At 38.4% G+C, this 23,524-nt stretch overlaps 1 protein-coding gene across 2 annotated transcripts in view; it reads left to right on the forward strand.

Moving 5' to 3' along the window:
* The window catches only part of MMP16 (matrix metallopeptidase 16), a 240,503-nt gene that overhangs the window by 122,242 nt on the left and 94,737 nt on the right, over positions 1–23,524 (forward strand). For both annotated transcript variants that reach the window (XM_063451271.1, XM_063451272.1), the window contains one exon: positions 17,266–17,570. In XM_063451271.1, coding sequence (XP_063307341.1) covers positions 17,266–17,570 — 305 coding nt within the window. The remainder of the gene's footprint in view (positions 1–17,265; positions 17,571–23,524) is intronic.

Below are 23,524 nucleotides of genomic sequence, written 5' to 3' on the forward strand. Positions count from 1 at the left end.
TGGATAGCAGTTGTGAATCAATGTCAGCTGACAGCTGCTGGAGGTCAATAGAGTTACGGATCCTCCTGAGCTGAGGGGGGTTAGGCTGAGGTTGTTGGGTGAGGGGGTAATTGAGAGCAAACGATAAGAGGTGGTGATCAGAGAGAGGAAATGGGGTGTTGCAGATATTAGATAATGTACATGAATAAGAGAAAATAAGGTCAAAGGTATTGCCAGCTACATGAGTGGGAGAATTAGCCCACTGCAATAGTCCAAGGGAGGAAGTAATTGAAAGTAGTTTAGAGGCTGCTGGGGTTAAAGGTGGGTTAATGGGAATATTGAAGTCTCCAAGAATTAGGGATGGAATGTTGGAAGAGAGGAAGTAGGGTAGCCAGGCAGCAAAGTGGTCAAGGAAGAGGAGAGGGGAACCAGGGGGACGATAGATAACAGCAAAGTTAGCAGAGAAGGGTTTGAAAAGGCGAATTGAATGAATTTCAAATGATGGGAAAGAGAGGGAAGAGGGGGGTGGGCAGGGTTTTAAAGGAGCAGTGGGGTGAGAGAAGAAAACCTACACCGCCACCTTTAATCTCTGCTTGTCTTGGATTGTGGGTAAAGTGAAGACCACCAAAGGACAGTGAGGCAGGGGTAGCAGTATCTGAGGGAGAGAGCCATGTTTCTGTTAGTGCAAGTAGGTTTAGGGAGTGTGAGATAAATAGGTCATGGATGGAAGTAGATTTAAAGGTGCTACACACAGAGCGTGCATTCCAGAGGGCAGCTTCAAAGAAGGAATTATAGTCAGAATTACATGGAATGGGTATTAGGTTGTTGTGGTTTCTGGTGTTTGTACCAGGTGGCTGAGTAGTGGAGGGACCAGGGTTTGGAGAGACATCACCTGCTGCTAGGAGTAGTAGGATGGAAAGGATGAGAAGGTGCGAGTAAGATTTAAATGTTGGGGTGAGAGTTTGTATTTAAGGGATTTAGGAGGGGTGTGTGGAGAAAGACTGGATAAATATGAGTAAAGTGCATGTGATGAATACAGAGATGAGCGGAGCAGAGAGGGAGCAATGAAGATCGTGTTAGCAGGAACAGGTAAGTAAAATAATAGAGAGATTTTAATGATGAGGGAAGTGAGAGAGAAAGTGAAAAATAGAAGTGAGAACATTAGTAGGAGAGTAGGTGCTGTGTTTTTAAGAGCTGTGGTTAGGAGGGTTAAGGGTTAAAGAGGTATTGTGCGAGTATAGCTATTTTGGGTGTGGAGGGCTTGGTGGACATAATTGGTTTAACAGGAAAGCTAGGTAATTTTTTTTTTTTTTTTTTTTTTAATTCTTTATTTTGGTTGTGCACGGAATGACCAGACAGCCGGCATGCGCCACAACAGCGACATCCGGTAGAATAGGCAAACAATGGTATTACACGTTATGGCATCTAATATTCAGGCACATTTTTTATAATATTTAAATGATCTCTAATACAACAGTTAAGGTTCACGTTTGGTTTGAAATATGGTAACATAATGCACGTCATGGAGACCTGGTTAGAGAAGAGACATATGAGGAAAACATGGTTTGTGCATGAGAATGTACACAGATTATTAAGTGTTAATAAAATAAGCTGAACAGGATAGTAGTACTCATTACTAGTGTAGAGTGAGATGCACGCTGTAGTCTAAAAGTGTGTAACATATTGATTATTAGGCTATGCTCGTCTGTGAGATAATAAGGACCTGTAAATTAACAGAAACTGCACAGGTAGTTTACAGTGAGTATGTATAAGTGCCACTTGCCTGTGATTGTTTGAATAAGAGAGGCAGAAGTACACATTATGCATAAAAACAGAAAAGCATGTAAATATAAGCTTGGATTAACCACTGGGTGGGAATCATGTATGTTTTAACGTTGGATTAGCAGTAAGCCGTTATCACCATCAAGCAAGCAGCAGGGAAGTTGGCTAGCACTCAACAGATGCCTATAGGTAAAGAAACCCAGTTTTCCCCGCAGGTAGTCTCTATTATGGGGCTCCCCTTTTGGGCCCGGACCCTGTGACAGTCCATGTGGCATGTTCCAGAATGGGATCCCTGTTTTCGGCAGGGAATAGCCCCTGCGGGTTGCCTTGCTTGCTCACCCGGTTTCCATATCGGCTGGCCCCTGGGTCAGGACTTTCTCGTTGGTTCTGAGGTGTGTGGGAGCGCTGTATAGGAGTGCGGATGCGATGGGGTAACTTGCGTGGTGTGTGGCGTCGTACCGCAGTGCAGTTCCCTTCTCGGGGGTCCATCGGCGAGCATGTCGCCTCGCTGTGTGCCATTTGGGCCGAGTAGCTGTCGCTTCGTCCTTCTTCCCATTCGTGGTAAGTATGTTGAGCCGTGAGGTGTTTTTTCCATGCTTGTGCTTTCAAATCTTCTCGAAGTTGCAGGGTTTGGTGCTTGGCGGCCATCTTGGGCCCGACATGCGGTCTGCAGTACGGGCGGGAGATATCAGGGTGCAGGCTTGTTTGGGTCTCGTGGGTGTAGACCGGGATCACCCCCCCGGTCCAGAGGGGGGGGAACGGGGCCGGCATCCCCACGGGTCCGACTCTAAGCCCGGAACAGTAGGCGGCAGGGCAGCGGCCGTCCGCCCCACTCGCCTCTGGAGTAGGCCTTAAGAGAGTCGGGCAGGATTCCTCCTCCAGGGGACTGTAGCCTGTTGGGCCAGCCTCACCCTGGATCCCAGGGCTCTCTGCCCGTCCAGGGCCACCACTGCCGGCCAGTTTTGCGCCAAATTTCGTGGAAAAGTCGCTGTTTCTCATATTATGCTGCAGGAGCTGATCTCGCATGCGACCAGCCAGCTCGGCGGTCCGGCCCCGCCCCCCAAAGCTAGGTAATTTTAGCTATCTATAAATGTAATGATTACCATGGGGAGGGTGGGGTGTGGGGTAGGGTGGGTGACAAGTTTTACTGAGTTTGGGCTTTCTATGTTTTCTTTTGAAGGAGATGGCTACATATACTACAACTCATTGGTATACTATAAATCTGCTCTAAATACACCCATCTTTGAAAGTGTTTCCCCCATATAAAGCTAGATTTGGATATTGGTAGAGTCATCATGGCTGGTTTATTTTATTAAAATGACATATACTGGTCTTCCTTTCCTCCCTAGTTACACTTGAATGTCTTTACAAACCTATAAAAAGTAGGATGAGAATAAACTAGTAAAACATGTTAACATCTGGTCAATTTCTATGTACATTTTTCTAAGGAACATCATGGTCCAGGGTGGGGCAAAATAAACTGCAGACAAAGTGTGTCAATGTAATGTGCCTCACATTTTTGGACTTTAACTCTAAATTGCTGCAAATACGTTCACACTCCTGCTAGACAGTGCTATTGAGGAATACCTCAGACTTTCCCTCCATTCTTCTCCTATGTTAATTATTTTCCCTGTTCCTTTTCTTCCTCTTTTCCACCTTCATCCCTCTGACCTACTCTTTTTTAGGGAAAAAAGTATTTAAAGTAGGATGATTGGTTGGAAAATTGCAAGTTCCCTTGTGTAGTATTATATATTTTGCAGTTGGTTGCTGGGGAGTTTGGCTTTTAGTGTTATCCTTTAGAACTTCATAATGAGATTTTCTGAAACTTGGCTTTGGACATTTAAAAGACAGGCTCTTAAAGAAAATAATGGCAGCTTTCAAGTTAATTGCATTGAATACGCCAAGGTAACCTGTAAGTCATAAGAAAATGTTATCAGGATGGCAATTGTTTGGCTGCTTTTAAATGATAAGCATATAAAATGGTAAGAGGTCTGATCACTCAAAATAATTAACGCTGTTACTTAGAGTTCCCATTACCAGACTTTTTTACATTTCCAAGGACACGGCTCTGCATATCGTCAATATGGTGTCAGCAGGGAAAACAGAAGCATGTATCTACAGTAGATTTGGTACAGTAATTACATTTTCCACTAGAATTAGCATTAGCTTTATCATTTTCACCTGTGATTTAAAGGTCTTTTGGTCTTAAAACTCGGTAAAGGAAAAAAAAACCTGTATTATTCTGCATGATAACACCCAATCTCTTTGTCCAGAACAAGACAATTACAAAATTGTCACTGTATTTATTAATCATTTCCAGTCCACTGATTGTAACAGTTATTAACTTTATATGTACATTTTACCCTAGAAATGGTGATACCAACTTGGATGAGTAGTTGATAATTTATAAATATATATTAAAAAAAACATAACTCTACTAATTTGGCCATAGAGATAGTTCCCAAGCAAGTCCTAACGGTGCACAAATACCCCATGGTTTTTCTGATGTGGGATTAAAACTAAATGCCAAGTTAGTGGTTATTATTTTATTAAACTGTCGATGCTGTCACCACATTCATGATTAAACCATTTTCAAGTGGTTTTGCAAAAACCGGGTACTCACAGCCTGACTTTTGTTTATCAAAATTGGAAATGTAGAACAACTGCAGGACAGCGCTGACAAATTAATAGCACTCTATCCACTTTGTTTGCATGTTGTGGTTATATTTATACTACTCCTTTAAAGGAACACTATAGGGTCAGGAATACAACTGTGTATTCCTGACCATACAATTTTTCTTTAAAGGAGTAGCATAGTGTTAAGGTTAAAAAGCTGTAAAACTCAACTTTATCCCAGCACTGCATGGGTCCCCCGGTTCTGCCCCTGCCTCTTTTCCTATGGGAATGTATTTGATTGGCTGAGATTCTCAATTCTGATTATCTCAGCTAATGGGGCGGAGCAAGGACAGAGCCAAACTTCATGCTGGCCAATCAGCATCTCTTCATATAGATCCATTGAATCATTGCATCTCTATGGGGAAAGTTCAGCGCTTCCATGCAGAGCATTATGCACTTTGTGCAGCACTGACCCAGGAAGCACTTCTAGTGGCCATCTAAATGACTGCCACTGGAGGTGTCCCTAGGCTGCAATGTAAACACTGCCGTTTCTCTGAAAAGGCAGTGTTTACAGCTAAAAGCCTGCAGGGACATGCTATACTCACGGGAACAACTACATTAAACTGTAGTTGTTCTGGTGACTATAGTGTCTCTTTAATATACCTTCTGTGGAACAAATGGAAACAATATCATAAATCGTAAATTAAGTGGAATCCTCTCATACTAAATAGTTATTCCTAAGAACAACTTCACAGAATGTATTCACATATGTGAAAGGACTTCAACAATCTTTCACTAACAAATGGCTGGTGTGAGGGAATACCTTACAATTTGAAGGATAATTATGCCTAACGTTCATGGGTCTAGAAAAGTCTACTTTTCATTTAAGAAAGCGAACAAACAAACAAACAAATACTCAGATCTGCTCTGTTAACTAAATTAATTAACATACAATCAGGAATGTATTTAGGACAGGGTTCCCCAAGGTACAAAGAATGGCTGGATTTTTATGGCAGTGCATACGGAAACGTGATTAATAATAAATATTCCAGAGGATTTCATATCCATAGGTAATGTGAAAAGAAGCAAGCATTTTAAAGAAATATATGTATATGTATTTATGTGCTCCGTTTAGTTGAGTTTTAGGGTAGCACTAGATGTACATGTCCTTTACTTCACAATGTTATTGTGATTTACAATGCAAGGCAGCAGTTGTCTCCATAAATCCAGCCCCTGGAGAGTCACAATGATGCTGTTTCTCTCTCCTTATCTCCACTTCTGCAATGTTATTATCATGGAGGTTGGGTTCAAATGGCATTGATTGACATTAGCTTTCAACTAACTCCCATCTAATTTCGGGCTATCCTGAGACTACCCCCAACTCCACACACACACAATGCACAGTGTGAGTCAATGTAGAACAATGCAGAAATAATAACTTTTATCTGTACAAATATTTAAATTATGGTCAGATCCTGTTTTATTCTATAGCAATAAAAAATACAGGGGGGCAGAGAAAATTGAGGAAAGCAGAGCAATTGGAAGAGCAAGTCATGCAAGCTTTGAACACACCTCCAACTCACTTTGATAAATAGCTATGATAAGACAGCAAAGCTTAACACTTCCTTCCTGTCCCATTTATCCAACCCTTAGCTCTGATTGATAGTTCTTCTATTCCGAGATTGTTTTCCCAGTTACTGAAGTGGTAGCTTCTGCACTTATTCTGATATCTAACCACACCACCTGTTCACTTGAAATATATTTCCCTAAATTACACTTTTTTCACCTTTCTTGGGTTATGCATAACTACTGTCTTCTGTTTCCCTCAACTAGTGTCTGCCAAGCTTCTTTCAGGCATGTAATCATCACTCTCATCCTAAAAAAAAAGTCCCTGGCCTTATCTAAAGTCTAGGATAACCACACATCTCTAACATCCTGTTCTCTTTACATTTCCTTTTGTTCTCCAACCTTGAATAGGTTGTATATGCAATGTAACGGGTATATTTTGATAACTTATCATTACTACAATCTGTTAATTCACCATCTACAACCACCATCTAATTACTGCTAAATTTAAAGATGAGTATTAATACTTCTTGACATTTCGGATTCTTTTAGACTCATCCTATTACCCTTTGTAATCCTTTTGTCCAAGACAATGTTCTTTTCTGGTACTGATCTTGACTCTACCATTGATCTTTCCTATTACATCATTCTCCCTTCTACCTCCCTCAGTTGAAGCACCTCTGTATTAGATGCGATGCTGCTTCTGGTTTATCTCAGCTTCTTGTGGCAATCTAGTAACCCATTTTTTATTATAATACCCTGAAAATGCTGAAAACACTCATAGTCCCTCCCCCCCCCTCCCCGCCTCTCCTCCCCCACCCCCACCGGCGATCTCTCTCTTTCTCTACTAAATACAGTCACAAATTGCTTCCTCATTCTCGAACGTAGTGTTTTTCCACTTCTGAAGCTCAATCGCTCCACAACAAGTCTTCTTTCCTCCCTGTCTTCTTTTCTTTCTTCTAATGTACACTGTGGGCACTACAACCATTTCATCTCATTGAATTGATTACAGTTCCTGTAGTCCCTTGACCCATGAAGCCTTCAACCATTTTTAAGCAGTCTAACACTAAGTAAGAATTCCTGGCCACCCATGGCCCAGTCCATGATGAAAGTATGGCTATGATTGCACAATTCCTTCTAGCCATACCAGCTTATGCCAGCAATGGGCACTGAAACTGATAGTGATCAACTGATTAAAATGTTTCGAATGCTAACTGGAAGGACACTATAACCAGTTCAATGAGTTGAAACAGTTGCCGTGCCTACAGGGTCCTTTAACTAAAATCAACATTCAAATACTATCATTTACAGTACATACAAAACAAAACTTTATATTAATATTTTTCTTGTTTGTTTCCTTTACTGATTGTGTCATGTTTAGAATAGGCTGATGAGTCATAATTAAAAAAGTAATAATGATGAATAATATGCTGGTCATTTCTATACTGGAAAACATGTGCAGTGATTGGATAAATATGGTTTAACAGAAGCAAAAATGCCAATAGTCCATGACAAGTACGCTCTCACTAGTAAATCTCATTTGTAACACAAAATATATGATTATAGAGTGATTAAAGTTTACTTGCCAAGAGAGCAACAATTTTGCTTTCTCGACTTACAAAAATATAATATATATTTTTTTGTAAATTTATTTTACATTGCAAAACAAGCTACATGCCATTGATTTTATTACTCTTATAATACGATCATAAGCTAACAAAAGTAAGTGTCAATTAGGATTTGTTACCGTAAAGTCTGTAATAAAATTTCTGTCAAATCTACACAATCCTCTCGGGAGTAAACTGTTTAATTTTAGTGTTTTATACCCTGTCCAATACACATGGTTTATTAGTTGGGACAAACATTTTTAACGTGACCTTTTCATGCAATTTAACCCCTTAAGGACACATGACATGTGTGACATGTCATGATTCCCTTTTATTCCAGAAGTTTGGAAGAAGGGGTTAATAAGATTGTTTCGGAGTATCTAAGCAAATTTTCATTACAGAACTCTAGACATATTTATACATTCTTAAACATTTAACTAGTTACACTTTAATATTTATATTGTGTCGAATCAAAAACTGAACTTGAAATACATTTTGCAAGTCAGTTTTTAAAGGGACACTATAGTCACCAGTGCAACTACATGTATTCCTGATAGTGTTCCCTATAGTGTTAACACCACCATCTAGCCCCCCCTTGGGCCCCTCCATAAATATAGTAAAAATCTTACTGTATTCAAGCCAGAAGCTGTAACTCTGCATGCTGTTTGCCAAAAAAAAAATATATATATAACAGTCTGCTGACATCATCAGAAGTTCTAGCCTGATCCAATCACAATGCTTCCCCATAGGATTGGCTGAGACTGACAAGGAGGCAGATCAGGGGCAGAGACAGCATGATTCAAACACAGCCCTGGCCGATCAGCATCTCCTCATAGAGATGAATTGAATCAATGAATCTCTATGAGGAAAGTTCAGTGTCTGCATGCAGTGGGAGGAGATACTGAATCACAGGATGCTCGTGCATAGCAGATCTGAGTGGATGGAGGCATATTATGCCTAAATCAACTCAGAAGACCCTCTGGTTCACTGTGAGTGACTGCAACTGGAGGTGTTCCTAGCTTTCAATGTAAACACTGTATTTTCTCAGAATAACACTGTATTTTCTCAGAAAATACAGTGTTTACATGAGAAAGGCTGCAGGGAGCTATAGTTCTCACCTGAACAACCTCATTAAGCTGAAGTTGTTCAGGTGACTATAGTGTCCCTTTAAATGCTAACAAATGAAACATCAGTCTTTAATTAAAAATAATAAAAAATTATTAATTGAATTTAAAAATAATTCTGAACTTTGAGCATTGGTTAACATTACTGATGCTCTTAGCATTTAAATACACATTGATCTGTAAAGTCAAATTTTTACTTTTAATAATTTGTTTGTCAATTTTAGTATGTTCATCATTTTATGCAGCTCTGCATACAGCTTTTGAACTTTGTTTTAAATTCTCTTTTCAGCCAATTACATTTATTAGAAATGTTCTTATCTGAGGCTTGCTGTATCTTGTGTACAATATTTGTGTTTGTAATATTAAATTATTAAATCAAATTAGATAAGCCCCCCAATAAAAACATGCATTTGTTTTTATTTTACTTTCTAAAAATGTAGCTTGCAATACCTGCAGATCTAGTATCTACAGCTATTGCAAGTCCTCCTCTTTTTCCACTGTGCTGGCAGACTTACCAATCGAATTGAGAAGGTCTACCCGCGAGCTTGCACATGTAATGCTTTTTATTTAGACTTAACAGGGCAAGCTCTGGTGCATGCTAGTGCACAATCAGGGAGTTGCATTAAAGGAACACTATAGGCACTTTGACAACTTCATATTAATAAAGTAGTCATAGTTCATGCAGTCCTGTCCCACTTTTTGACTCCCAAAGCTCTCTAGGTAAGTAATCAGAGGACTTAGAAGTGCGGCCTCAAGGTCGCCTCCAAACCATCTGGGTATAAGAGCTGGGAATCTTACCGTGCCATAAATGCGCAGTGACGTCACAGTCGGTCATAAATAATTATCGCATTCAATGATTCTCTATGGAAAATCTTAGGCTCATGTTGGCAAATGCCACCCATGCGTCTAATGTGCTATATAAGGAGCAATGGATTGGCCGCCTCCAGGATGATGTCACTGAAGGAGGAGCTGCGCTGGAGAAGGGTAATTTCTGTTATAATTTTTTTTCAATTCTAGTTTGTTTTTGTGGGGGGTTGGGGAGAACAGTTTAGTAAGGGGTATTCAAATATTATTCAGGTATACAGGTATGTCTTCCTATTGCTACAGTGTTCCTTTAATGTGCACAACATTTCAATTGTGTCTGTCTACCAGCCTGCCTCATCTGCTCCTGCCACTTTGGTAAACTGAAAAAAAAGAATTACCCAATCTATACACATAAAGCACTTCAACAAGATAAAGTGTTGTATGTGTTTGGTGTGTTCTTTTAAAATTAGTTCGGTTATTTTCAGGGAAACTGTGCAACCACATTATTTCAATAAACAACTCAGTGAAGCGAATGTAAAGATTTATTAAGTAGCCGTTCTTTAAATATATATACCATTTAGTAGGAAAAATTTGGGGTGATTGTCTTGTCACCCTAAATTCTGTAACTCCGAATAGCCGTATATAAACATTATCTATATATTTGTTAGTACACCTATAGGTGCATTTTTTCTTTAGTCTACTCTAAATTACCCTTTGGTAAATACTCACTTAGTTCTCTAATCATAAATTCTGAATTGGGTCATAGGATGCTGATTTTAGATTCTGTTGTGTTATGACTGTCAGGCTACAAGCAGATGTGAGATTAGCAGGGTGTACGCCAATACGTGAAAACTCTTCAGGTGCACTTCCCGACTTTCTCACTTTCATAAATATTTCTCATGTCTTCCTGTCTCACATTTCTCAAATACTAGTTTTATATTTCAATGTGCTTGGAATAATATTTTTTTAATTGTAAAATTTCAGAAGATTCCATAACATGCTTGCTGTGACCTCTCTAAATGCTGCAGCCTGGGGATAGTTATTTCCTGGTAGAGTAAATAGAGATTGCTAATGCATTTTATAAGAGATGCTCCATTTCATGAACATAATCATAAATATTAAAGGGGTGCTATAGGTACCCAAACAACTGAAGCAGTTTGGTGTATAGATCATGCCTCTGCAGTCTCACTGCTGACTCCTCTGCCATTTAGGAGTTAAATCACTTTTGTTTCTGTTAGCCCTAGCCACACCTCCGCTGACTGTGACTTACACAGCCTGCATGAAAAAAATGGTTACATTTTCAATCAGATCTCAAATTACTTTGCAAGTTTATATCTCATGCTCTGTAAATTGAATTTTAATCACACACATCTAGAAGGCGATCAACAGAGAAGAAGTTAACTAATTAAACAGACTGTTCAATACAGGAAGTTTAAATATTATATTTTTCTTTACAGGAAGTGTTTAGGAAGGCTGTACAAGTTACATGCAGGGAGGTGGGACTATAGCTGTATAAGCAAACTGATTTAGCACCTAAATGGCAGATAATTGAGCAGTAAAACTGCAACAGATCATTTCATGGTATGGTGGCTTCTATAAAGGGACATTAACCCCTTAAGGACCAAACTTCTGGAATATAAGGGAATTATGACATGTCACACATGTCATGTGTCCTTAAGGGGTTAAAGCTCATTATATGTGTGTATCTTCTCCCTAGATTCTGTTAAACTATTTTAAGTGGGTTAATCTAGCACTCTCGGACAGTCAGGTTATGGTACCTAGACTGCACTTAAATTAGAATAGTAACAAACCAAATGTGAACACAGGCAAACTGCAAAGAGAATAATGAAATATCCTGATGGGAAGTGTCTGCAGGAAAAGAGAAGCAAAAAAATTAAATCTATATTTGACTAGAAGCAATTCATTTATTTCAATAAACCATACCGTGAGACAAAAAAGTGAAAAGAGCTTTATTTCAGGTTCTTTTTGATTGATGCCAGCTGCAATGAACAGATTCAGGTGTAACAAATCATTCAGAATTGTAAGCTTTTTATTTTGCCAAGACCCTGACAAATTATGTACTATTCCCTAATTAACTGATTAGGATGGTTTGTCTTCACGTGCATTTGGATTTGAATGTATTTCAGCAGACGCGCTTGAGCGGCGTTGTTTGAACTTCTTAACACTCTGTCTATATAACAGCAGTTTTTAATCTTCTCTGCCATTGTGGAAAGCTAAAATGCAAATGTTGTCATTGCAAATTTCCAGCCCAGACAGGGACATCTTTATTAGAATTATGGGATATGTCGGAGAAGACACTAACAACCACGGATTTTCCATAGCGCTGACTGTGTAGAAATGCAGATCAGGGAAAATTAAATTGAAAATAAATTGAGAGTGTTTGTGTTGGTTTTTTAATGTGTTTACTTGGGAGAAAAGTGCCAAGAAAAAAATGCAAGAATCTTCAAGGTCAAGGAAAACTACTTTATATTTATTAGTATCATTTAATAGGGGACATGTATGATGACAAATTCTGGGGGTCTGAGTTTGACATCGCTCTAAGACAATTTAAGGAAGTAGTACTACAAGTATATGGAGACTAGTTTGGATATATGTGGGAAAAATGATGTTACAACAAACATTTGACTAAATACATGCAGAAATTTTTTTATTGGCAACACAAATGCAAATTAGTGCTCAAGTTATGAACTTAAATACAGGATAGAATTGTAGTGGACTATTCGGGTATAACTTTGGAAATGCAAATAAGGTTGTAGAATGAAAATCAATAGCATTTGTGTTGTGTGGAACTGGCAGGGATACGGAATACTGATGCTAAGGTAGGAGGAACATAAGAGTGATGTCTCTGGCTAAAAGGCATCAAATGTGTGGTATGAAAGGGAATTATGTTCAATAATAGGGAGTAGGGGCATGAATTGCTACAGTGGGCTTCTTTGATGTGGGTGTCAGCTTTCAAAAATAGCTGAGGAGAAGGGGCATAAGACTGGTGGCAAGGGAAATAAAATGATTGTGAAAAAGAGGAATTAGATCAGTGGAGGGACATGATATGAAAGGTTGTGGGGATTAAATGGAATAAGAGAGAAATAAAGGGCACAGTGTAGGTGATAGCATGCAAGCAGTTAATAACTAGAGTAGAGAGGTATTAGGAAGAACGAGGGGCATATCAGGGGCTTAAGATTGATGATAAAATACACAAAATGGCAACAGAAGATGAGCATGAGATAGGTAACCAATGGTATTATGGGAGTGAAAATATGCATGAAATGGATGTTGTGTGGGTGGGCATTAAACAAGTGCCTTGACGTGAAGGGAGAATAAGCTGAACGAAATGCAGAACGGGTACATTAAATTAGGGCACTGATGATATTATTATTATTTATAAAATGCTAGACATGTGCAAATTGTTTTGGTCCGAATGTGAATTCGGACAAATTTCGTGAAATTCGCACATTCGGATGCTTCCGAATATCCGAAGTGCTGAATTGCCGAAGTCCCGCATTTTGGAAATGCCGAACCAAACCAAATTGCCGAAGTCCCGAATTGCCAAAGTCCCGAATTTCGGAAATGCTGAACCGAACCGAATGGCCAAAGTGCCGAATTTCGGAAGTGCCGAAGTGCTTCGGATTTCTGAAAAGTGGCAAAAAAAAGAGAGGGAGGGAAAATTACGTGAATGATGGCAAGGTTAGGGTTATGGTTAAGGTAGGGTTAACGTAGGGTTAGTGCTATGGTAAAGTTAGGGGTAGGGTTAGGGTTAGGGAGCCCTACAGATTTTCCGAATTGCCGAAGTCCCAAATTGCCGAAGTGCCGAACCGAAGTGCCAAAGTGCAGAAGTCCTGAATTGCCAAAACATTTTTACTACCCGAATTTCCGAACCAAATTTTTGGATCATGCACATCCCTATAAAATGCCAATGAATTCTGCAATACAATATGTAACAAAATGATACATATTCACATCTCTGTGGTCCATTGATTTATGTCAAGATTGTTTTGGTGGCAATACCAGTCATTTTATAGATATGTAGTTAGTATAGAAAGTTATGCATTATTTTAAGGCCAGGTTAAACTAAAATAATACTGATTACGAACAAACTGAGAGTAGGCAGAGGATTTACAAAATTTAAGCAAAAATATCAGTTAAAATAAAATTTAATTGAACAGGTTTTCCAAGGTTGCCATTGATAGGAAAATGTTAGCAAATCCCTTACCAACTCACTAGCTAATAAACAAATACATAAAGAATGTAGAAAACTTCAGGGTTCGTGTGATGTAAAAAAAAAAAAAATTGTACGTGTGAAAGTGGATTCCTGGGTTTTGAAAATGTGTGGCATATATTTAGCTTTTTTTTTTTTTTACATATGATTATAATTTTTCACAAAATATTATACCAGGGAACAAAGTTACTTATACTCGTTAGCCTCCAGCTGCATTCTAATTGGCTGGATACATATTGTGTTCCAAATAGGTATATGGGAATTCCATACATATATATCAACTGTAATTTCCATATTGGTCACACTTATCACCATGCCATCAGCCTATAGGTAATTGTCAAAAATATACATAACATTGTAAACTCATTTGGGTAGAGCCTTCTTCATTTCTTGTCTCTGGAAGAATTGTTTTGTATATATATATATTTTTTTTTGTCAAATATCCCCATTCTATAAAAGCACTGCAAAAAATGTTGGTGCTATATAAATGTTAATAATAATAATAATAATAATAATAATAATCTTACCTTTATCTTTGCTACTAACTCACACCAAGCAGTAGCAGCAGATATAGCCTGTCCCAGACGATGTAGAAAATGAGGAGCTTTTTAGTCTGGTCTTATCTTATCTTATTAACTCATGTCCAGCACAGAGTGTACTGTTGGGGTTCATTCCATAAACACCAAACTGTAGCAAAATACAATAGAAATGGCAAAATGTAGGCTAATATATTTAAGCTGCAATTTTAGCTGAGTTGTCAAATTTTATTATTAAATATTTTACAAACTGAAAATTTTAACCTAAATTGCAATTTTTTAACCTAAATTTGCCATTTTTAATTTTAGTTTGCTGCAATTCAGTGTCTAGTTATGTGTTTCAGAAGACACAACTCTTTGGCCAAACATGATATTCACCAACTAATTTTTCTGGTTGACTTCATCTGATCTGAATCCTTCCCAATACCCCTCTCTCGTCCTCCCTGTGCTACTTCCATCCTGATTCTTACCTCCTCTAGCCATAATGTTTTGTTGAGGAACATCAACACCATAACTTAATTTATTTTTCTATAAAGTGTTCTATGTAACCTTGCTATACTTGTATGTTCAATCCTGTACTGTTATTGTTGTTTAGTCTTACATGATTTGTGCTCTTTATTATTATACATAACAATATTGCAACTCAATGACTATTATCAACATTTTATTTTCACCCATTATATAGTTTGTTAATTTGTATAACATGCTCTGTATATATATATATATATATATATATGGATGGATAGATAGATAGAAATATATACACCCTGTTCCAAATTATTATTCAAATTCTATTTAAGTGTCACAAAGATTAAATATTTTGTTTTTCAGTTTAACTCATGGATGGCATTGTGTCTCAGGGCTCTTTTGATCACTGAAAACAATCTCGGACACCTGTGATAATTAGATTGCCAGGTGAGCCCAATTTAAGGAAAAACTACTAAAGGAGGGTGTTCCACATTATTAAGCAGAGCACCATTTTCATGCAATATGGGGAAGAAAAAGGATCTCTCTGCTGCCGAAAAGAGTGAAATAGTTCAATGCCTTGGATGAGGTATAAAAACATTAGATATTTCACGAAAACTTAAAGGGACACTCCAGGCACCCAGACCACTTCTGCCCATTGGAGTGGTCTGGGTGCCAACTCCCACTACTATTAACCTTGCAAGTGTAATTATTGCAGTTTTTTATAAACTCCAATAATTACCTTGCAGGGTTGACTCCACCTCTAGTGGCTGTCTACTAGACAGCCACTAGAGGGCACTTCCTGGTTTCTAGCACAGGAAACCTGTGCTAGAGCGTCGCTGGACGTCCTCATGCTGTGTGAGGACCTCCAGCGTTGCTTATTTCCCCATAGGAAAGCATTGAAATGCATTTTCAATGCTTTCCTATGGGGAGTGCTAATGCGCATTAGGTCTCTCCTTGCCGGTGGGCGGGATCAGTCTTGCCCACCAGCCGACGCAATCAGAGGGAGGAGCAGCGCAGAGGAAGAAGCAGCGACGTGGGACATCGTCGCTGCCTCTGGTAAGTAACTGAAGGAGTTTTCACGGATTGTTTTCCTGGCACTGGAGTTTCCCTTTAAGCGTGATCATAGCACTATTAAGAGAGTTGGTGCTGATTCAGAGCACAGACGGGTTTGTGCAGATAAAGGCACATTGAGGAAGATTTCTGCCATATCCATGCATCGGATCAAGAGAGCAGCTGCTAAAATACCATTACATAGCAGCAAACAGATATTTAAAGCTGCTGGTGTCTCTGGAGTCCTACGGACATCAAGGTGTAGAGTCCTCCAGAGTCTTGCAACTGTGCATAAACCTTCTATTCGGCCACCACTAACCAATGCTCACAAGCAGAAATGGCTGCATTGGGCAGAAAAATACATGAAGACTAATTTTCAAACAGTCCTGTTCACCGATGAGTGCCGTGCAACCCTGGATGGTCCAGATGGATGGAGTAGTGGATGGTTGGTGGACGGCCACCCTGTTCCAACAAACCTGTGACGTCAGCAAGGCGGTGGTGGAGTCATGTTTTGATCCAGAATCATGGAAAGAGAGCTGGTCGGCCCCTTTAGGGTCCCCAAAGGTGTAAAGATGACCTCTGCAAAGTATGTGGAGTTGACTGACCACTTTCTTCCCTGGTACAGAAGGAAGAACTATGCTTTCCGTAATAAAATCATCTTCATGCATGACAATGAACCATCTCATGCTGCAAAGAATACCTCTGCATCAATGGCTGCTATAAGGATAAACAGAGAGAAAGTCATGGTGTGGCCTCCATCCTCCCCTGACCTCAATCCTATTGAGAACCTTTGGAGCATCCTCAAGCAAAAGATCTATGAGGGTGGGAGACAGTTTACATCCAAACAGCAGCTCTGGGAGGCTATTCTGACATCTTGCAAACAAATTCAAGCAGAAACTGTCCAAAAACTCACAAGTTCAATGGATGCAAGACTTGTGAAGCTGCTATCAAATAAGGGGTCGTATGTTAAAATGTAATGTGACCTGTTAAAATGTTTAAAAAGTTAAAATGTTGTTATATGTTTGATTGAAATAGCTTTTGATTTCAGTAAATATGCTGCAAACACAACAAATGACAATTTTCTTTACAACCTATAAAGTGTTTTGAAACTTACTGTGCGTAATAATTTGGAACAGTGCATTGTAAGTTTTTTATGTTTAAAAAAAATACTGTTATCATTAGGAGGTTTGTTCAATAAAATTTGAATAGTACTCTTAATAGTTGATAACATGAGAATTATGCTGACTGTTATTTACATCAATATTTAGGTAAATGAGAAAAATATAATTTGCATAATAATTTGGAACATGGTGTATATTATCTCTCTATCTCTCTCTGTCATTGTCTTTAGAGATAGTTAAAGAGAGACAGGGATAATTATTGATATGGTTATATACAGATTAAATTTCTATCATAATTCCTGCATTTCTTCTTTAAATTGCTCTCCGATGAGAAACATTCATCATTTCTTTTTAACATATATTTTGTTTTTCTTCTAGTATAAAGAACGTAACTCCAAAAGTAGGCGACAGTGAAACCCGTAAAGCCATTCGCCGTGCCTTTGATGTTTGGCAGAATGTAACCCCACTGACATTTGAAGAGATTCCATATAATGAATTGGAAAATGGAAAAAGGGAAGTGGACATTACGATCATTTTTGCCTCTGGATTTCATGGGGACAGTTCTCCGTTTGATGGAGAGGGTGGATTTTTAGCACATGCTTACTTTCCAGGACCTGGAATAGGGGGAGACACGCACTTTGATTCGGATGAGCCGTGGACGTTAGGAAATCCTAATCATGATGGTAAGATTCATTTCTGATATCTCTGCTCTAAGCTGAAAGGGACACTCCACTACGCCCCACCATCACTGTTAAGTAGATACACCCCTAAAGAAAATATACATGCCTTTAATCATGCATTTTTACTGGGGGGGGGCTAAATCTAAAAACAGCTTGCAAAAGCTGCAGATATTTACAAAGTACAAAATACTTTCTCACGTGTCAGCTAAAGTTCAAGAGAAAAGTGTTTCTGCTCTTGAGAAAGAGTGTCTGTTAAGCTAGAATGTCTGTTTATTGATTTTTGTAGTGAGAGCCCTGAACTAATACAGAAATTGTGAACAGGGCACACGTCAACCAATGGATATGCTGACCACTTCCTATTGGTTCATGACAATTAGGCATTTTGACATTATAAGCCATACGATTGTCCTGAATACAACATTCTTCAATTTATTATCTTAATCTTGACTTTCAGGCAAGAGAGTTTGCGTACATAGCTTGTGTGATACTTAAATGTACAATTCATAAGATGTATAGAGCCTGTGTAGTTAAACTGACAGAATATTTATTTATGTTTCATTCTTCTTCTTCTTTGTGTGTTATTCAAATCTGTACTCTATATTATATTTCAGTTGATATGCATATAAAATTGTCGCATGCCTGGTGTATAACAAACATGAATCAGGCATTTTATTATAGTCAATGTGAAAAAGAATGAAAAAGGAAGCACTATATAATATAGTTGTTTTTTTTTTTTTGATTGAGCATCTGCCATACAATCTGTTGAAAATCAAATTACATATGTTTGATTGGAACTTTCCAATTCAATACATCATCTTCCAACAGAATTATCTTCATATAATACAAACAATAGAAAGCTCGCATGTACAATTTCTCCATATTGCAAATAAATTTCTTCCCCCCCCCCCCCTCCCCTTTTATTGTAAGAGTCCTCAAGAAAGTTTAGTTTTGCTGCTTAATGTCCCAAATCGGAGGAATAGGGCCTTTGCTACATGGGAAAAAGACAAGGGAATTTAGTCCTTATATTTGTTTATTATTCAAACCTCCGTTTTTTTGTTTATTCGTTACATAATTTGTAATTACATATTTGATAGAAAAAGGTAAAAAGGATTATTGGAAAATCTGCAATTGAAGGTGTTATGAAAAGTGTTGTAAAAACCATATTAAAGGGCCTTTCAGGACCCCATTGTGGGCTCAAGCTCAGATCAGCCCCTTTAGCAATGCCGCTGGTAAACCCCCACCCTGCCTAAAATTTTAAATGCAAAATGCCAAAATGTTTTTGAGGATTGTCTATAGGAGCAGTTAGTGAATTGGGCAATGTCGTTTATGAGTGAATGTATGACCCATTTATATAATCAGGCATGCAATTAAGAACATGGTTCCAAAATGAATCATATCTGAAAAACTGATATGGAGGCAGGGATTGTTGGAGCAGGTAAACACCACTTGTCTTACCTGGTCTGCCATTATCCCCTTAAGGACCAAACTTCTGGAATAAAAGGGAATCGTGACATGTCACACATGTCATGTGTCCTTAAGGGGTTAATAAACTCTCACATTGATAGTTTTTGTTTTATTAAATAATTAAATAACTATAATTATTATTATTATTTATAAAGTGCCAACAAATTCCACAGCGCTAATCGTATATATATATCCCAAGTATCTGTACTACTTCTGAGATCCTACAAGTAAAATAGGGAGGGTCCAGGAAATAATGGAACATTCTATATGGATTTGCACCAATGGCAAAAAATATAGCATGACCTTTACTATACCAAAATCAATTGTTAATCCATGGCTTCTCGCAGGGGGAAGAAATATAATTTATTTGTTTGGATTTTAAAGGTCTGCTATAGTTTTTGCAAAACAAATCTATAATGTGCTGGAGGGATTAGACTGCGAAACCGGAATAAACTATTATCCATTGGAAGTCACAATGAACTAAATTGAAGACTTTTAATGTCACCGTTTCATGCCTGGTTACAGTCTGTTGCTTTTTAATTGCTTGGCTCTCACGATGTGCTGACAACTTTTGCTCTCAGTGGATTGGATACTCACATTCATTCCTTCCTTAACAACTAACACATTTTATGTTGATGAAACATAGCAAGTACAGTTTAATTACTTGATTGCCAATCATCCGAAAACTGGTAATTACCTTGAGGTTTTAAGGGCAGTTTTTTGATTACAAGTATTGCGGTCCATCCACATGAGTATAAGTTCCGATCTCTTTACCCCAGCTGTTAAATTCATGTTGGAGGTTTTTTTTTTTATTATGTGAATATTAATATATTACTGATGTAAAAATCAATTTAATTCCTTTCATTAATTGTGTTTTATGTATTCAAGCATCTGCACAGCTGATGTAATATAGAGTTTAAATTAGTTTTTGCATATAGTTTAATACAGTATCATTATAATAATTTGACAATGAATAGGTCTGGGCATGACGTGGCTCTGATTAAAAATGGCTGCATACTGAAAGTGCTTCATCTAACTTCTTTACCAACAAGAGGACTTATTTTAAAACCTGGTCAGGAAAAAGGGGAAAGGCTAAAAAACAATTGTATGAGTCTGCAACCCTGAAAATTGATAATGATTTTTGCAATGGTGCAGCAGCCTCAGACCATTTATCATCTGTGACGGACAGTAATTCCACATCGACACTGGAGACACTGGAGGAATTTAGGGGTATAAAAGCTGCATTGACATGACAATGACCGCAATATATGACAATATCAGGCACAAGCAGAATGTTCTATATGGAGCCAAAGGACCCTCTAGAAACCTAATGCGGAGAAGGTGTTTGTGGGGATTAGACCTATTTATTGCATAGTCTCAGAGATATGGTTCAGGTCAATTCTTGACTGCGATTGCACACTAGTCCCACATCTACCATAGACACTGGAATAGACAAATCTTGATTATTCACTACCCTTAGCAGTAACCGTGGGGACCAAAAGCCCAAAGGTGGTATCACTGCACTCCTACTGGAGGCTAGATGTGAGAACAAAGATTGACCTGGTTCTCACAGCGAAAGCATCTCAGGTAAACAGCCACAAGAGGAATATTTAATCCTGCAATGCAGGTATTGCCATATTTACTAAACAGTAACATTAACGTTTTACATGGCAGGGTAAAAACTAAATGGCCACTGCACCCAGACCGCTTCGCTAAAATGAAGTGACCTGGGTGCCTTTTGTTGTTTTTGTTTTTTTAAATGGTAAACCACACATACATATTATGTTGGTGAGCAGACATTTATATGCCTTAAGTAAATGCATCAGCCTTCTATTGCTGTATAAGGAATGAAATACTGTACTTTTTTTCATGCAAAAAATAAAAGCAAATTTTAACTGTTTCCATGCAGAATTGCATAGTGTAAGAATAGCATCAATAGTTACAATTACAGACTTGGCTGTACTATATCGACCTCAGATTAAACAAATGCTAACTGATCCAAGTCGTTTAGTATTGTGCAGTCATCAAAACTCGTTAACTGCCTACTGCGCTATCAGTGGCTTAATGCAATATACATTACTATAAATAACTCACTGGGTAATATGACTGGAGTAATGCCACATGGTCTCAGTTAATATGGTGAGTTCTCTATGAATTAAAAGGTAATACTTAATTCAGCATAAGACAGCCAATATAGTTGGCATCGTTAGTCAAACGAAGCAGTAGCCTATTACAGCATTTCTGCAGTCATGTACTATCATTAAAAGGAACAGAGTCGTCTATGCTTGGTCACTGCTAATTGTAATATATATATATATATATATATATATATATATATATTTTTTTTTTTTCAGATTATATACATTTTATATAGAGCCTCAAAAGAAGGGATCTTCTTATTTTGTAGCTTTTTCTAAAGTGAATTTATACAGTCCTTTGGTTAGTGTTGCATATTAGAATATTTGAAAATAATTGATGGAAAGTGGCAAACGTTTCTGTACCATATACAGCAAGACAATACTGGATACATTTTAGAATTTAGCATATGTAATTTGGAGCCAGGGCCATAAGAATTGAGCATATTTGCAAGGTGTTATAAATATAACTATAAATATAACACTCCGAAACTGAATTGTAGATTATACTAACGTAGTGTACCTATAATCTTAATTTTAATAATGACAGGAGGCGAATATTTTGCATAACTTTCTTTACTTTATGCTTCCAGCAGCACAAGTCAATCAGAAAAAAAACTTTAAACCAATCAGTAACAGGCATCACATCCATATATAAAGCCCTGACAGACACATGACTTCCTCTTTCTTTGATGCGAAAAACAGTCTATTATAACGTCAGGGAATTCAAATAACAGTCCTGAGTAACGTGTAGCACATAACTTGAAACGAAACTTGAAACCTTCCAGCTTTATTTTGTCGAATCCATCTATGATGATTACGCTGCAAAGAACAGAAATTCGTGAAAGGTGATGGAAACCAACTGTTGTCCACATTAAATACAGTACTATACGTATCTATATTTATATTAAGTTAATATACTGAAACATTAAACAACCATAGTATACTTAATAATCAACACGGATCTAACACATGTGAACCAGATAAGCATCCCATAAATATACTGAAATACCAAAACCTTATAATTACACTGAGAAAATGACAAATCAGAATATTAAAATTTTCCAGAGTATAGGGAGGGAAACAGGGAGGGAAAATATTAGCCTCCTGTCATTATTAAAATTAAGATTATAGGTACACTACGTTAGCATAATCTACAATTTTATCACATGACAGGAGGCTTCATATTTTGCATTTTTAAAGCTGTGGCATGAGCGTGAAGAATGCGTGTGTGGTTGACGAAAATAAATATACGGAAGTAGTCTATCCGTGTCCAATTTGTCGCTGTAAAATATAGAGGCCCCACCGTGAAGGCCTGAGAAACAGCCGCGCCTCATACCGAATGAGTACCCAAAACACGTCTCCACCCCCGCTAGCGATAACAAGCAATGAACCCATCTAGACAGAGTGTTCATGGTAACTGGCTTGTATGGTTGATATAAGACCGGCAGATGTCCTGAATGTGACAATCTAAGTGTTGTCGTGATCTCCATGTAACGAAGTACCTCTTTAACTGCACAAAGACTGGGAAACCGCCGGGAACAGGGTAACATACGGACGCTGATAAGATTTAGTTCTACGAGACACCGTAGAAATCATTCCTTCTGGTGATACCGAAAAGACCGTCTACGTCAAACTCCAGTACATCTGATACCCGACGAAAAGAACTAAAAGTAACGTGACTATGGCTGACGGATGACGGAGGGATAGATCTGTGTTATCTGACTAGTTCCAAAAGAACCAAATCAAAGTCCCACAACAGTGATACTTTGACGCATGGTTCTGGACAGTTTGATACCCCACAAAAAGCGGCATATCAAAGGCTCCTGATCGACCAGAGTGTCGTGAATCGTACTATGCGTTGTCAAAATCGCGGAACGTATCCCGTTAATGGAACGGTCCAATCGGCCCGTAGCGAAAAGGTATGATAAAGATTCAGCATCGAGGAGATAGGGGTAATAAAGGGATCGCAGTCCCTTCCCATACACCAGCGACTCCAGGTGATTCATGCAGATAAGTTATTGCAGGGAATACCTGGTGTCCATGAGTCCCATGATAGGTCTCTAGTTGGTTGCGATAGTCCCTTGACGTACCAGTCTCCCCTGAAAGACACCAATCCACCAACACCAAACGCTCCAGCATTATCAATGGATGATGTTCTCCTTTTGGATCTGCCCGAAGGCAAGTTAAAACTGAAGGAGCAGAGGATGATCCCGATTAAGGACAACCATTCTGGGTGCCACGCTTGACTCCTTTACCGCAGCAATGAGTACTATTGAAGTCTTCGCTATTCTGATCCCGATTTCATAGGTGTGTCCGGATCTCAGGCAGTGAGCTTTCAGCCGCTGTCTGGCCCGG

Source organism: Pelobates fuscus, chromosome 4 (genome assembly GCF_036172605.1).
Source record: "Pelobates fuscus isolate aPelFus1 chromosome 4, aPelFus1.pri, whole genome shotgun sequence".
Lineage (NCBI taxonomy): Eukaryota > Metazoa > Chordata > Amphibia > Anura > Pelobatidae > Pelobates > Pelobates fuscus.